This window comes from Notolepis coatsorum (assembly GCF_963971535.1).
Source record: "Notolepis coatsorum genome assembly, chromosome: 6".
NCBI classification, from domain to species: domain Eukaryota; kingdom Metazoa; phylum Chordata; class Actinopteri; order Aulopiformes; family Paralepididae; genus Notolepis; species Notolepis coatsorum.
In genome coordinates this window covers 74353229-74368402 of record NC_140170.1, presented here as the reverse complement: position 1 = coordinate 74368402, position 15174 = coordinate 74353229, and the positions used below count along the sequence as shown (strand labels likewise).

Genomic DNA, 15174 nt, shown 5'->3' with positions numbered 1-15174 from the left:
AGAATGGACTCTGTTTTGCCCATGTGTAATGATAGTTTGTTATCAGCGAGCCATATGCAGATTTTGCCTAGTTCCGAGCTGAGGGTTTTTTCAACCTGTAACTTGTTCTTGTCAGAGACCAGCAGGGCTGAGTCGTCCGCAAACAGGAACAAGTTGCAGTCACAAGCTGACGACATGTCATTTGCATAAATTAGGAACAGTAGCGGTCCTAGTATGCTTCCTTGTGGAACACCACAGCTCACTGGGAGGGGGGGGGATAGGGTACCGTTTACCTCCACCATCTGTTCCCTCCCCTCAAGGTAGGATTGCATCCAGCTCACTGATAGACTATCAAAACCAATTGCTTTTAGCTTGTCAATCAGAATGGAGTGATTGACAGTGTCGAAGGCCTTTTGTAGGTCCAGCATGACCATGCCGCAGTATTTGCCTGCGTCCACCTCTTGTTTGATGTGAGAGAAGGCATGTGTCAGTGGAGTGGGATGTTCTGAAGCCAGACATTTCAAGAGGGAGACGAATCAACTCGTTCTCATTTCCTGGAATGTGTCATGTGAGTTACAAAAGGTGCAACACTGGGAGACTAGAGTGAGCACAGGTTCCATTCACCACAGTGAGAGGTGTAGAGGTTGTGACCAGGCATGCATTCTTCATGGGACGGGGGTGCACTACGTGCAAGCCCAGATAAGTACTCGCTATTTGCATATCAATAGCGCCGGTCGTCAGGTGTGTTAAATACGTGTTACATTCCATTCGTAGATTAGGTGCGTGCAATCCCAGTTGATTTCAGGAACGCACCACTGGTTGTGACTGAATGTGAAAGATGCGTTCTGTCCCATAGAAATCAAGGTCAATATTGGACCGTCTCTTACAAGTTACACAAATTTTTTAACACAGAATTGACCTGTAGATCCAGCGCAAAACAAGTTTGTTTGTTTGAGACTTGTGTGAGACCATTGGTCCCCATCGACCATCGATCTCACAGTGATACAGATATTGCCTGTGCAAATGTTCCGCCCACTCAGGAGACAGGAACTGTTCCAATTTTATCCCATTGGCACAGCTTCCTTATAATATTTGATCTTTGGCTTGAAGCCATTTGAGTAACATTACGGTAAAGATTCAACCACTCCATGTGCTCTGGATGCTCGGAGGGCGCTGCTCGGAATGTACAAATGGGAATTGTAATTTACTCAAATGGCTTGTTGTACATGTGATACCTGAGCCAAAGGTACAAGTTTCTTTATTAGTTGTCATACAAAAATACGGAATACTTTTATATGAAATGCTTCTTTCTGTTTTGCTCCTGAGAGTGTGCTAGATAAAATAAGTATAAAATAGAAAGTCAAGTACGTAGACAAGTGTAAACCAAACAAAAGTGTTCAGTTAAGTATACATATATACAATATACAATGCAGATAGAGAAAAAGTAACTGAGTTACAATACAATACATGCAATTACAATGCAGAAATGGGATGAGGTACAACTTAGGGTAAGGTGCAATGAGGTATGAGTTGTAGTGCAAATCTCTTTACCAATACATATAAAGTGTGTTAGTGTCTAAAGTGGGTAAAGTGGGTGCTACAGTGAGTTGTTTATTTAAAGTGAGTGTGTACGTGTGGATGTGTGTGCTGTGAGTGTATTTGATGGTTTGTTACATAGTGTTATTGTCGTTGAGCAGATAATGTACACACGATTCACACCATACAGAATCATTTCAAATTTACAAATTTCAAAACATAAAAACTGACATTATGGTTCTTCGTCTTAAAGGCTCAATTTGCGAACATCTGTATGCTTTGCACCAGCAGGGTACTGATATGTAAAAAGCAATGGCATAGAACAAGGGAGCTGTGGACTATAATGGCCCATTAGCACTCCGAGACATGAGGGATGGTGATCAGTCAGTGGGTCGTCATTAACAGACATTTACATGTATAACCATCCCCCAACACTACAGGGCTGTTATGTTATGTCCACACGTTCAGTGAGGCTGAGCATATACAACGTACCTATATATAACTTAACGTTTTCAGGTGTAAGTCGTCTGTAATAATATCTCAATATTATATCTTAGAATTCTAAATACAGCTCTCAATGACCAGCAGCCTTTGAGCCATCATTATTCTGAGATTGTACACCTGGAGGGATTAAATAAAACTATAGTAAAGTGTTGCATTAACACAGGATAGGGCCTGGTTCAACTGTAATAGTTATTATTAACACAGCATAGGGCCAGGTTCAGCTGTACTAGTTATCATTAACACAGCATAAGGCCTGGTTCAGCTGTAATGGTAATCATTAACACAACATAAAGCCTTGTTCAGCTGTACTAGTTATCATTAACACAACATAAAGCCTGGTTCAGCTATAATGGTTATTATTAACACAGCATAATGATGAATTGAAAATGGAGGACCCTTATGTAAACAAGACAAAAGTATTTTTCTGGTCTGCATCCTCTTAGCAGTTGTTTGTATTGAGCTGTACTGTATTGTACCCATTCTGCAATCTGTTAATAAAGTTTTCAATCAATCAATCAATCAATCAATCAATAAAGCCTGGTTCAGCTGTAATAGTTATTATTAACACAACATAACGCCTGGTTCAACTGTAATAGTTATTATTAACACAGCATAAGGCCTGGTTCAGCTGTAATAGTTTCCCTTAACACAACATAAAGCCTGGTTCAGCTGGGAGTGGCTTTCTGTAATAGTTATGAATATGAGTAAAGCTTTTTGCTGGATTCCTTTTGCTAGCTTCTTTTTGCTAGCTTCTTTTTGCTAGCTTCTTTTGCACTGCTCAGCGCCTCTTTATCCACTCAAGGCGCCTCCCATTTTTAGAGCAGTGCCCTCAACGCACCAAGTAAAAAAAGAAATAAAATAAAACAAGGCAGTGCAGTGCACCTCATGCAAAATGTGTCCCGTCTGATCTGAAGATTGTAAAATCAGCATGATGCTATTGGGTTATATGTAGGTGCTGCAGCACTAGCCTGGTACAGACTGTGTCCCAGTTACCGTTAAGTTAGGTCCTACTGTTATTTTAAATAGCCTGAATCCAGAGCATCAGAAACATCCAGCTCCCCTTCAAACTAAAAGTTAAAGCCCGACAGCACAAGATACAGTATCAGACACACAGTATCATCCCTGCTGACCTACTTTACTCCACCACCACCGTGCAAATAAATACCCTCAGGTCACCCTACAGGAGGTCAAACTCTGAGGTATTACGTCGCACTTCTCTAAAGTAGACCAGGGAAAGTTTCACTCAAACACCGAAAAGCTTTAGTCTATCTTGGGACGCTAGCTAGCTTGGTTGTGATACCTTGGTATAATTACAGTAAACAAATTATGTCCTACTTAGGCAGTGATGGCTGGAAATTGAGACATTCTTGGAAAGGTTCTATCAAGGGAAATAACTTCATTACAATATTGGGGGACTTGACAGATTTCAATCTAGGTTTGTTAACCTAGCTATTACAGCTGCCAATAGATGCATCACATCCGAATGGATTCGAGAGGTCCCCCCTAATACCAATCAATGGGTTAATGAGGTGGATTCATGCGCTCCTTTGGAGAAGAAAACATGTGCAATGAGAGGTAGCCCACAGCTATTCCATAAGACTTGGGATCCATGGTTGACGTACATATAATCTAATCAAGCTATTAAAGCTACGAATTAGTGAGTATATATATATACCATTATATATACCTATATACATTGTTCTCTGTATTATGTATAAGTGTGTATCCATGTATCTTTACTTTTAAGGGTGATATAGGTTGGAGAACTTATCTCTAAGAGGGAGGGAGAAGTGCAAGATGTAACAGATATGATATTGGCACTGGTTTTATGTGTGTTGTGTTTTGTAATGTGACACTGAATACGGAAAACGAATAAATATAATAAAAGAAAAAAAAACATTTCCCATAAACCCCATTGTTTCCAGTGTGTTCCCGCCCCCCAGCGTGGGATTTGTTTCGATGACGAGAGGAGAGGGTGAACAGCCCTTGCTAGCCGTGAACGTGGAATTATTTCTGTTGATAAAGCAGGTTGTTGTTGTGTGGAAAGGCTTCCTTCAGCAGATACAAAATAGAGGATATTAAAGGAACACGCCAACATTTTGGGAAATTAGCTTATCATCTTCTCCAGAGAGAGAGACAAGATGATAGATACCAGTTTCCTCTCTGTGCGTTCAGTAGAATGTTATCTGGCTGCATGTTAGCCTAGCTTAGCACAATGAATGAAAGCGGCCTAGCCTTCTGGAGAGGTGTTAGTTGGACAATGCCCAGGCTAACCGGCACTGTCCGCTTATATTCATTGTGCCAAGCTAGGCTAATGTGCAGCCAGATAGCTTTCTACTGAACGCACAGAGAGGAAACTGGTATCTATCTTCTTAATTATCTCTCTCTAGAGAAGACAATAAGCTAAATTCCCAAAATATTGGTGTGTTCCTTTAACACATTGAGTGCCACGGACGCGTTTTGTCGTTAGTTCATGCCGACCTTTGAGTGCCCCCGACGCTATATAGCGTTTGTTTGTCGTTTTTTTTTTATTGGCGATTTGAATTCATATTTCATCAATCAAGCCTCGGGTTAGTGCTGCAGAGTCTCTCTGAGCTCAATTAGGAAGATACCGCCCCCTATCGTCTCTCCCTGTGTAACTGCACCCCATTACTTTACACTGCTGAAGGGGGATTGATTGATTGATTGATTGATTGAAAACTTTATTAACAGATTGCAGAATGGGTACAATACAGTACAGCTCAATACACACAATTGTTAAGGGGATGCAGACCAGAGAAAGACTTTCGTCTTGTTTCCACCAGGGTCCCCCATTTTCAATTCATCAGGACATATATGACATACATGACATACAGATAGTCAGTACTGCTACATCTATACATTTATGACATACCAGATTTGCAAATACAGTACTGTTTGTGATACAGAAGGAGTCAAGAAAAGGGAGTATATACATTTGACGTAGAAACTGTACATTGGAGGAGGTTGGGTGGGGGGGGTTGGGTACACTGGGATATTGACAACCATACTGGGTAATTTACATTGGAGGTGGTTGGGGGGGGGGGGGGGGGCACACTGTATAAACAAGCAAAACTGTACATTGAGGGGGGGGAGACTCTGTACAAACAAACAAAATTGTACATTGGACTATTGACAAAACCATACTAGGTAAATGACTGTACATTGGAGGGGGTTGGGTTAGGATATTTACAGGGGCCAGTGTTGAATTGCAGTCTCCCGTAGGTGTCTCTTGAGAGAGGTTTTGAAAGTGGGTAGTGATCCACATTCCTTTACAGCTTTGGGTAGGGCGTTCCACATTGATGTGGCATAATTGCGAAACGTGTTTAGTCCCTTATTTGAGCCGAATCTGGGTTTAACATGATTTGTGGAGCTCCCTCTGGTGTTGTGATCGTGGTATTCACTGACCTTTGGGAAGTATTTTGCCATGTACATGGGTACCTTGGTCGTGTAGTGTATCTTGTAGACCAGGCCCATTGCAAGTTGCTGTACTCTGTCATCTACTCTAAGCCATCCTAGGTTGTCAAAGTGGGCAGGGGTGAGGTGGGTTCTAGGAGTAAGGTCAAGCAGTAGTCTGACCAGTTTGTTTTGAGATGTTTGTAATTTTGTTTTTAGCGCCTTTGAGGTGCTTTGGTACCATGAGGTGCAAGCATAGTCGTAGTACCCCTGAATGAGTGCTCCTGCCAGAGTCTTCAGGGTATTCTTGTTTACCAGAGAGGAGATCCGGTACAAGAATCGAGTTCGTTGGTTGACTTTTTTTATTACATTGGATGCCATTTTGTCACAGGAGAGATTAGCCTCTAGGATGGAACCCAGGTAGGTAATTTCATCTTTCCTTGTGACAATATTGTCACCCACTGTAACTGAGAAGCCGTCGGTCTTGCTGAGTTTGTTATTTGAACCGAAGAGAATGGACTCTGTTTTGCCCATGTGTAATGATAGTTTGTTATCAGCGAGCCATATGCAGATTCTGCCTAGTTCCGAGCTGAGGGTTTTTTCAACCTGTAACTTGTTCTTGTCAGAGACCAGCAGGGCTGAGTCGTCCGCAAACAGGAACAAGTTGCAGTCACAAGCTGACGACATGTCATTTGCATAAATTAGGAACAGTAGCGGTCCTAGTATGCTTCCTTGTGGAACACCACAGCTCACTGTGAGAGGGGGGGATAGGGTACCGTTTACCTCCACCATCTGTTCCCTCCCCTCAAGGTAGGATTGCATCCAGCTCACTGATAGACTATCAAAACCAATTGCTTTTAGCTTGTCAATCAGAATGGAGTGATTGACCGTGTCAAAGGCCTTTTGTAGGTCCAGCATGACCATGCCGCAGTATTTGCCTGCGTCCACCTCTTGTTTGATGTGGTCATTCAAATAGAGAAGGCATGTGTCAGTGGAGTGGGATGTTCTGAAGCCAGATTGGAATTCGTAGATTCGATTTTTTTCCGCTAGGTACTTTTCGACCTGTTCGTAGACTATTTTTTCCATGACTTTCGAGATGGAGGTGAGAATAGAAACAGGGCGGTAGTTGCCTGGGTCTAATTTGCTGCCCTTTTTGTGCAGAGGGGTCACCCTCGCAATTTTGAAGTCCTTGGGGACGTGTCCCTGTTTTATGGAGAGGTTTATTATGTGTGTGATGATTGGGGTGATGGCGGCTGCTGAGTCTCTGAGGAATTTGGAGGGGATGTTGTCATGGCCAGTGGCCTTGTTAGGTTGGAGGGCGCTCAGTTTATTGAGTACCTCATCTGTTGTTACCATTTCCAGCTTGAAGTCGTCCTTGCGGACCCCTAGGTTTTTGTAGTAAGCTACTATGTGTTCTACCCCATAAAGCCCTGAGTGGGAGGGTAGTTTGTTTACCAGTGTTGTGGCTATGTTTGTGAAGAAAATGTTTAAGTAATTGGCTACATCCAGCTTGTCTGTGATGAGCGTGTTGTCCGTTTTTATGTTTATGTTTGAGAATCTGGTTTTAAGTTTTTTACTGGGGTGGCCAGTTTGCTCATTTTACTTTTCCCTCAAGCCAACTGAAGGATTGATTGTGCTCACCGGCCCGGAAAACACGTGGATTATGTATTTACAGGACCCAACACTGTAATCAATAAGCGTGATCGATATTTGGAATGGCGATCAGGAATTGGAATAATCTTTTTGGATAACATCTGATCTCAGGTAAGGAATTTATTTGACCAGTCTTAGGATAATCAGAGCTGTTTTCACAGAGATATAAGCATTTGCCCTATGCGTGTGTGTGTGTGTGTGTGGCTGTGATCGCTGATGAGGAAATGAGAGAATCGATTTTTCAGCCCGCCTCTATAGCGTGCATAAGTACACATATACTATCGATAATCCAGCGTTTATTTGAAAACTATTCATAAATAGACCGAAAAATGACAACGTTTTTGTGTATGCTAGAATATTCCAGTAAATGCCTTTTATTACGGAATCTATATATTTTCCTGAAAAACGAGGGCTTTTCAAAATGCTATAAAACGAAAATGAACCGATTAAAAAACAATCCGTTTCGACAATGTTGACTGCAACATTGATCATTGATAAGCGACAGGCAGATTAGACACATAGCCATAATTATGCGTTCACAACGCTATCATTGAAGTGGGTCCTGGCATTTAACCATGTTTCCCATGTTAATGGCCGGGCACTGAAAGTGTTAAGAGTGTGGCTTCAGCAGCAGGCTCATAAACAGAGGGACACGTGCTCTCTCACTCGTCTAAGGCCAGAAACCTTTCCCCTTAACACCCTCTCGCACTCAGGTGGAGCTTCAGAGAAGTATTCTGATGTCTGCAGACATATGAGCTGTTCATGAATCATTGAGCACCACTAGGTAAATTCTGCCCGAGTAAGAGAACTCAACTGTGTGTCGGCTGGCGGTCGGGGGGGAGAGAGTGCACACGCTCATCCTCAGCTGTGAAACAATGCTTAGTACAACACTACATCACCCATAATTCATCACACAGACATAAGTGCCCAAGGTGCACGCGGGAGTGGTGCAGTGACGAGGAGGACTTTCTAAAAATAGAAAGCTGAATAAAAACCTTTGTATGGGAAAACGGGATGACATGATAAAGCACCAACGAGGAGAGCTGTCAAGAGTGTTTTCTCAGTGTCGGCACAGCTGGAAAACTAAAATCTGCATGATAAGGCAAGGAAATGCAGATGAAATCGGTTTGCGTGTTTACCCTACCATAGGTAAAAGAAAACAACAACAACATCAATACCAACTACAACAACAGCAACATCTAGCTTGTGTTTACTGTAGTACAGAAATACGTCTCATGTTGATTTATAAGCCATCTATGTATTTCCTTTGAAAGAACAGTCCCATAACCTAAACCAATCAGCAAGCTGTCGCTCCTCTCTACCAATATGAGGCCACCATGAGTCCACACGAAAACTGATGAATCAAAACACAGATAAAACCCATTTATGTATAATTTATGGTATCAGTATGAGTGTAGCTAGCAGGAGCTAAATGATATGATGGGGGGGACAACAGCGTGATAATAGCAGTCAAATGGTGTCATTCACCAGCTTTACAATGTGTAGTAAGAGTACTCACCAGGTCATGGTTTGTGGAGTTGGTATCTTCTTGAGGGAAGGGGATATAGACAGCTAAGGCCATACAGTTGGCAAAAATAGCAATTAATATAAAGATATCGAATGGCCTGGGAAGAGGAGTTAAGGAAAAGACATAATTGTCATGAAACACACAGATCGCATTGAATGGAAACATTAAAACCCACTGGACATTCGGACATTACAGTTGTAACTACAAAAACATCTAGAAATTCAAACGTAACTTGATATACAGGAATAAAATAAAATCATATTTCAAAGCTTGTTTGCACATACAGTATTCTGCTTCTGTGGGATTTTTCCACCATTTTCAACCCTTCTTTTGATAAACTGAAGATAAACTGCTGTTATCTCTCCTCTGGCTGTAAGCGATTGGTAAAAATGTGTTCTTGAATAATGAAAATTCTTCCTTTTTGTTTGTTTTTCTTCTTTCCTTTTAATATTGCAAGTTTAATAAGGCAGCGGAATATGATTTATTACTCTGGATAATGCTGCAAAAAACAATAGGTGATTTTATCAGAATTATTATGCGGCAAATACTTTAGGCTAATAGTATAGCTGCAAATATAATCATATTAATATTATGGCAATGATGAGAGTGGGTGTAGCATTATACTTTGGCTTAAATTTGCCTGCAAACTTGGTGAATTAATGTAATTAATGGAACATGTTGTGCATTGCATATAGATTATTAGTACATTCCAGGTGATGTTTAACCCAACATTAGATACGCTTACTTTTATGTATCAAAATCTATTATGCAATAATAAAATGTTAATAATTTATTATCATAATATGTAATTAAAGGTGCTGTAAGTGGTATTTCTTTGTTTAAAATAAGTGGTCTACATGTTAAAATGATAGCTCTACATTGTGACAGCCATCACTGCTATAAAGTGTTTGGTCAGTAATATGGGTCTCCCAGTCCCTCTGCCAAACAGAAAACAAAAAAAGTAAACGGAAAATAAAGTTTCAGGTATCCTGTTCCCACTTTATCCATTCAGGAGAAACTCCACACTGCAAAAATAGCCTGACAAAAATTATAAATAAAACCTAGTTTTAAGGAAATACTGTATGCTTGAAACAAGTAAACTTTGATTGATTGATTGATTGATTGAAAAGTTTATTAACAGATTGCAGAATGGGTACAGTACAGTACAGCTCAATACATACAATTGTTAAGGGGATGCAGACCAGAGAAAGACTTTCGACTTGTTTACATCAGGGTCCCCCATTTTCAATTCATCATAAATATATGACTAATATAAACTAATATGCCAGTGCAGTAAGCAAAAAGCAATCCAATCTCTTCTGATTGGATAAAGTGGGAACGGGATACCAGAAAATATATTTTCTGTTTACTGCAGAGTGGAGGGACAGAGAGACCCATGTTACTGACAAAACACGTCTATATCAGTGATGGCTGTTGGAATGTACAGTAGAACTACAGTATTTACTACTTATTCTAACAAAAAAATAACACTTAAACAACACCTTTAACCCTTTCACTACCACACTACATAAGGTTAACCCTTTCACTACCACACTACAGACGTCGTGTGTCGTATTTGTCGTGTGGCAGTGAAAGGGTTAACATTCTGTATTGTCGCAGTGAAAGGGTTAACCCTTTGGTAGTGTGGTCGTGAAAGGGTTAACTGTTCACTGTATGAACCCATGTATGTCCCATGAGCACCATGCCTCTCTATGAAAACTGAATCCACCGACAGCTGGTCCTGGATCAGTGAGTCTGAGCTCTGTAATGAGCTTCATATCATTCAATCAGACACACTTCTAATCCAGTATTCTCAGACAGAGCACCCCAAAGCTCATTTACCATTAAATTCACTGATCAGGAAAAAAATACAGTAACGCATTATACTTTGTCAGAATGACTCCGACATTGGGGGTGCAGTAAACAACTAATTGAAATAGAATATTCAGGTTTGGTCATTCATTTGCGACGCTGCCAATTATTTGGAAATAAATAAAGAATAAGCGTTGGCCACATCCCATAATACCTCTTACTCTTACACTGACCTGCTCTTTGCTTAGGAGAGCAGGTTGGCAAGCTAGGTCTGCTGCTATTGCTGCTCCCTTGATCCAAATGCTAGTACATCTGCTGGCTTGAGGCCAGGGGCAGACTTCATTATCTTCACATTGTGATGTAAACATGGTGCATTGTATAGATGTAAACATGGTACATTTTATGAATGGCTCGATGCCAGTGATGCCATTTAGAAATCACAACAAAAACTCAGTTCTGTAAACTGTTGCAGAGTAAAGCTGCTGTGGGAGAGTCGGGTGGGAGAGACTACTCGCCCTACTGGGGCCTGCATAACCAGTGTGCCTCATGGTCCGACGAAGACAGGGCACCTGTCGAGATGCTTTTAATAACACATGCATACTATGGTCACACTACTCTCTTTGTGATTGTACTAGACCTAGACACTAACTACCGGTAACTAAGAAATTGCTAACTAAATGACCCATGCGAAAATATTAATATCTGAATACACATCGGAATACACAATTCCAACAGCGTGCCCAATTATGAACGCTGGGAAGGACGAATGGACGTCTTCTGTAAAATGCGAATATGTCCCGGTTTTCAACATTCACTACCAAATTGTCCCAGTTTTAACCAATAGAAAAACACTGATCAACACTGATTTGTCTGTATGTATGTCAATCAATGTCATTTTAAAAGCTGTTACTGTTTTAACCAATAGAGAAACATCAACAATGCACCACGTTTCTCACACTCCTACGCAGAGCTGTTTCTACGCCTGTGCGTCAACAGCCTCCGAGAGTTTGACAGTGGAATGCAGTGGAACGTCGTCCAACCCTCTCCTCTGCACAGGAGAGTGGCCTGGATTCAACACTGATTTGTGTCAATTAATTTTGTCAGGCTGTTGCTCCGACGCTTTGGGCATGCACTTATGTCTCTTTCTGACAGAAACTAGTATGCTAGCTAGCTGTCATGCCGAAGTGAAAGTATTTTCTAACTATCCTGATGAATTGAAAATGGGGGACCCTGATGTAAACAAGACAAAAGTCTTTCTCTGGTCTGCATCCCCTTAGCAATTGTGTGTATTGAGCTGTACTGTATTGTACCCATTCTGCAATCTGTTAATAAAGTTTTCAATCAATTCAATCAAAACGAGCTCCAGGAGGCCAAAACCGGGGCCTTTGCCTACCATCTGGTGAAACACAACCAGAGCTTTCGATCCATGGACTATAGCTGGTCTTGTAAAAAAGTTATATGATGAGCATTTTCTGCTTATTCTGATAGTTATCCAGTACTTCAAACTAACATCAATCCTAAGTAAGCACATACATGTGTAGTAGCCTACGCATGTGTTAAAAGCATACCGACGGGTGCTCTGTCTTTGTTGGACCGCAAGGCATACAGGGTATGCAGACCTGAGTAGGGCGTTTAGTCTCTCCCAACATCAGATGGGTAACGTGAGGAGTCCACGATGCAATGCAGCCGGCTGAAATGTGGATGACTTCTATTACTGTCCTGTATTTGGCAACACAAACGTCAATACCGCACCTGCAACTAACTAATGTTAGCGCAGCTAGCTAACGTTGGCTAGCTAGCTAGCAACATCCCTGTGATGTGGTAGTCCTTACATGATCATTTTCTTTCAATGCGCAATTTATGTTTCCCCCCCAAATGCTTGCCTATGTGTGGTCGATTGGAGGGTAATGTGGAACCGGAAGTAAAAACCTTTCCTCCACGGTTTCCAGGGATCAAGCTTCCATGAATAGCAGCCATTTTAAACTGAGGAAACATAGGGCTGTGGGAACATAGACACGCTCGCGCATCAGGGACTTTATGGAACTCTGCCATTGCAAAGCCTGTCATAACCTATCTACTGTGACCACAATAATGAACACTTAGTTGTTCATTAATTTATGGCTGTTGAGTAAGCTTGACTGAGATAATGCAGTTATGTCTACTGTACTGCATTAATTAAACAAGCTATTTGAGTTCACTTGCAAAACAATGCAATGCTGACTTGGTGTTGTGCACTACTAGCCTCAAGCGAACATCTATCCTGCATACAGTAGTAAGTAAGTAAGTAAGTAAGTAAGTAAGTAAGTAAGTAAGTAAGTAAGTAAGTAAGTAAGTAAGTAAGTAAGTAAGTAAGTAAGTAAGTAAGTAAGTAAGTAAGTATTTATAAAGCACCTTTCATACATGTCATGTAGCTCAAAGTGCTGTACACAAACATAGGCATATATAACGATAAAAGCAATAAAGTCACAGTGATCAGTTAAGATCAATGGTTAAAAAAAAAAAAAATTTAAAGAAAAAATAACGTAAAAAGGAAAACAGTCAAGAAAGTTTGGGAGAACAGGTCCGCAACAAACACGTCCGTTCAGTAGCAACCGGAAGTAGGAAGTGCACTAAACCAATGCACTTGTACTTGTTCAGCAGCAACCGGAAGTAGACCTGCATAATCTTTTTCATGTGCCTTCAGAGAGCTGTAAGGGACTATACAATAGGTTTGGTCAGAATTACATGTCTAGGACATCAGACTTTCTACCTCTGTATCTTCTTGTAAATCACTTGTAAAACATTATTGTACTTTTATAGACTTGCTTTCACTTCATTGTTGTTTTTGGATATGCTTTGATTCTTTGCTATTAATTTCCCTTAACAACATCTGATGGCATTCCTGATGACAGCATCTGCTAAAATGACCAATCCATAATCCAAACGTAAACAAAATGGATAGCCCCACCACCAAAGAAAAGTCAATACAGAAATTGTACGTACACGAGACATCTTTCATTCTCTAGTTGACTGAGCTCTTGATACTGACTGACTAACACTATAGACAGTGGGTATTCTTAATTGTATTTGCTAGTATTTTGTGGCTGTAAAAGGCATGTTTATGTTTATAATGTTTGTAAACATTGCGGTAGACCTATATTGCTCTGAAATGTCCTATCTACTCTTTTGTGAATCCTGGATTGTGCCTTTAAGCGGTGGAGCCAGCAGACTCGCAGCTGGGTTGTGCCACTGAGTCATTCTATCGACATGCCCCTCCATTATTTTGGGAACCGGGACGTGGTGACTTTCACTGTGCCTTCGGTGGGGGATCCCGCGAGTAATACCATGAACAATGGAGATATCTGATTGGAAGCCACATTGGTTTGATCGTGTTTATCTTGCTCTCAGATAACCACACGTTATGCTCTTGTACTGTGTGTTTTGTGCAGAGACAAAAATGTAATTAACCCTTTCACTACCCCAATACAGAAGGTTAAGCCGATCACTACCACATTACAAAGGGTTAACGCTTTCACTACCACACTACAGAAGGTTAACCTTTCACTACCACACTACTAAAACCTGGTTTCTACATTGCCTTAAAGGAAAACTCCAGCACTGGTAAAGGTTAAGCCTGTTCTCCACAGTAGCTTTTCCCCCCTTATGAAGTTCATGTAAATTCATGCAACATTATCACCGAAACATTATTGCTTTTTTGTAGCATGTTCTTTTGTGCGTTTTTTTTTATTTGTGAATGGAAATTAGTTGCTAGAGTTTAGCCTTTTTTTAAACAATGCAGACATTCAGGAAGTCCTCACTGGACAAAGGTGACACAAAACAATGTCTTTTTAATGCCTAAAAAGACAAGGCCATGCTACGATTTTGTCGACACATTCATCAACTCCTCCACGGAATGCGTTATTACACCGTGATTGGAATCTCTGAAGTTTGATTTTGATATCGTTGGATGGGAAGTGAATAGCGTGTAGATATTATGACTATATGGGTCATAATGAATGACCCAAAGCTTTTAATTGTTATTATTTTTTAAACATTTCAATTTAAAGGTTCACCGAAGCGTGGTAGTGAAAGGGTTAAGTGTTAGAATGACCATATATTCTCGTCAGCACAGCACAGGAGGGGCGAGGGTCACGGCACAACACTCCCAACACGTCCACAACAAAGGATACTTCCACTCCACCAGGCTAATGCAGGCCCTGCGTATGGGGTTGTTGAGGTTGAGGCAGAACAGAGCCCTCACAGGCCTGCTGTTGGCGTTGCTGCCCTGTTTCTTGCTTTTGGCATACTGCTGCCTCTTCTTCTGTGCCAACGCACCTACCGGGATGGTAGAGGACGTCGCCGGGGCAGGCGGGGCGGGCGGCGCCGCGGGGGCAGGGGCCGGAGGCGGGACAGGGGCAGGGGGGGACGTCGGGGCTGCTAGGGCGGGGGCGGGGGCAGGCCCGTTGGCGCTCATGGTGTGGGCGTGGCTCTGTGAGGAGCATCCAGCAGCATGGATCTGCCAGGGTAGAGGACGAAGCTAAAGGGGGGCAGAAGAGTCTGAGCGATGGGCGGGCACGTCACCAGAGGGAGCAACTCTGGTGCAGCTGGCATCATTTGCCCCTAGAGAAAGAGAGAGAAAAGGTGGCAATAAGCACATTTTGCACATTTTTAGCCTTTTTTTAAACAATGCAGACATTCAGGAAGTCCTCACTGGACAAAGGTGACACAAAACAATGTCTTTTTAATGCCTAAAAAGACAAGGCCATGCT

General features: G+C 41.6%; 1 protein-coding gene across 1 annotated transcript in view; it reads right to left on the bottom strand.

The window, feature by feature from the left end:
- The window catches only part of LOC311229557 (voltage-dependent L-type calcium channel subunit alpha-1D-like), a gene marked incomplete at both ends in the record, with an annotated part of 164306 nt that extends 149427 nt beyond the window's left edge, over positions 1-14879 (bottom strand). The window contains 2 exon segments of the mRNA XM_084315633.1: positions 8606-8711; positions 14596-14879. Of these exon segments, the coding sequence (XP_084171759.1) occupies positions 8606-8711; positions 14596-14879 (390 nt within the window).
- Between the last annotated feature and the right edge of the window lie 295 nt (positions 14880-15174).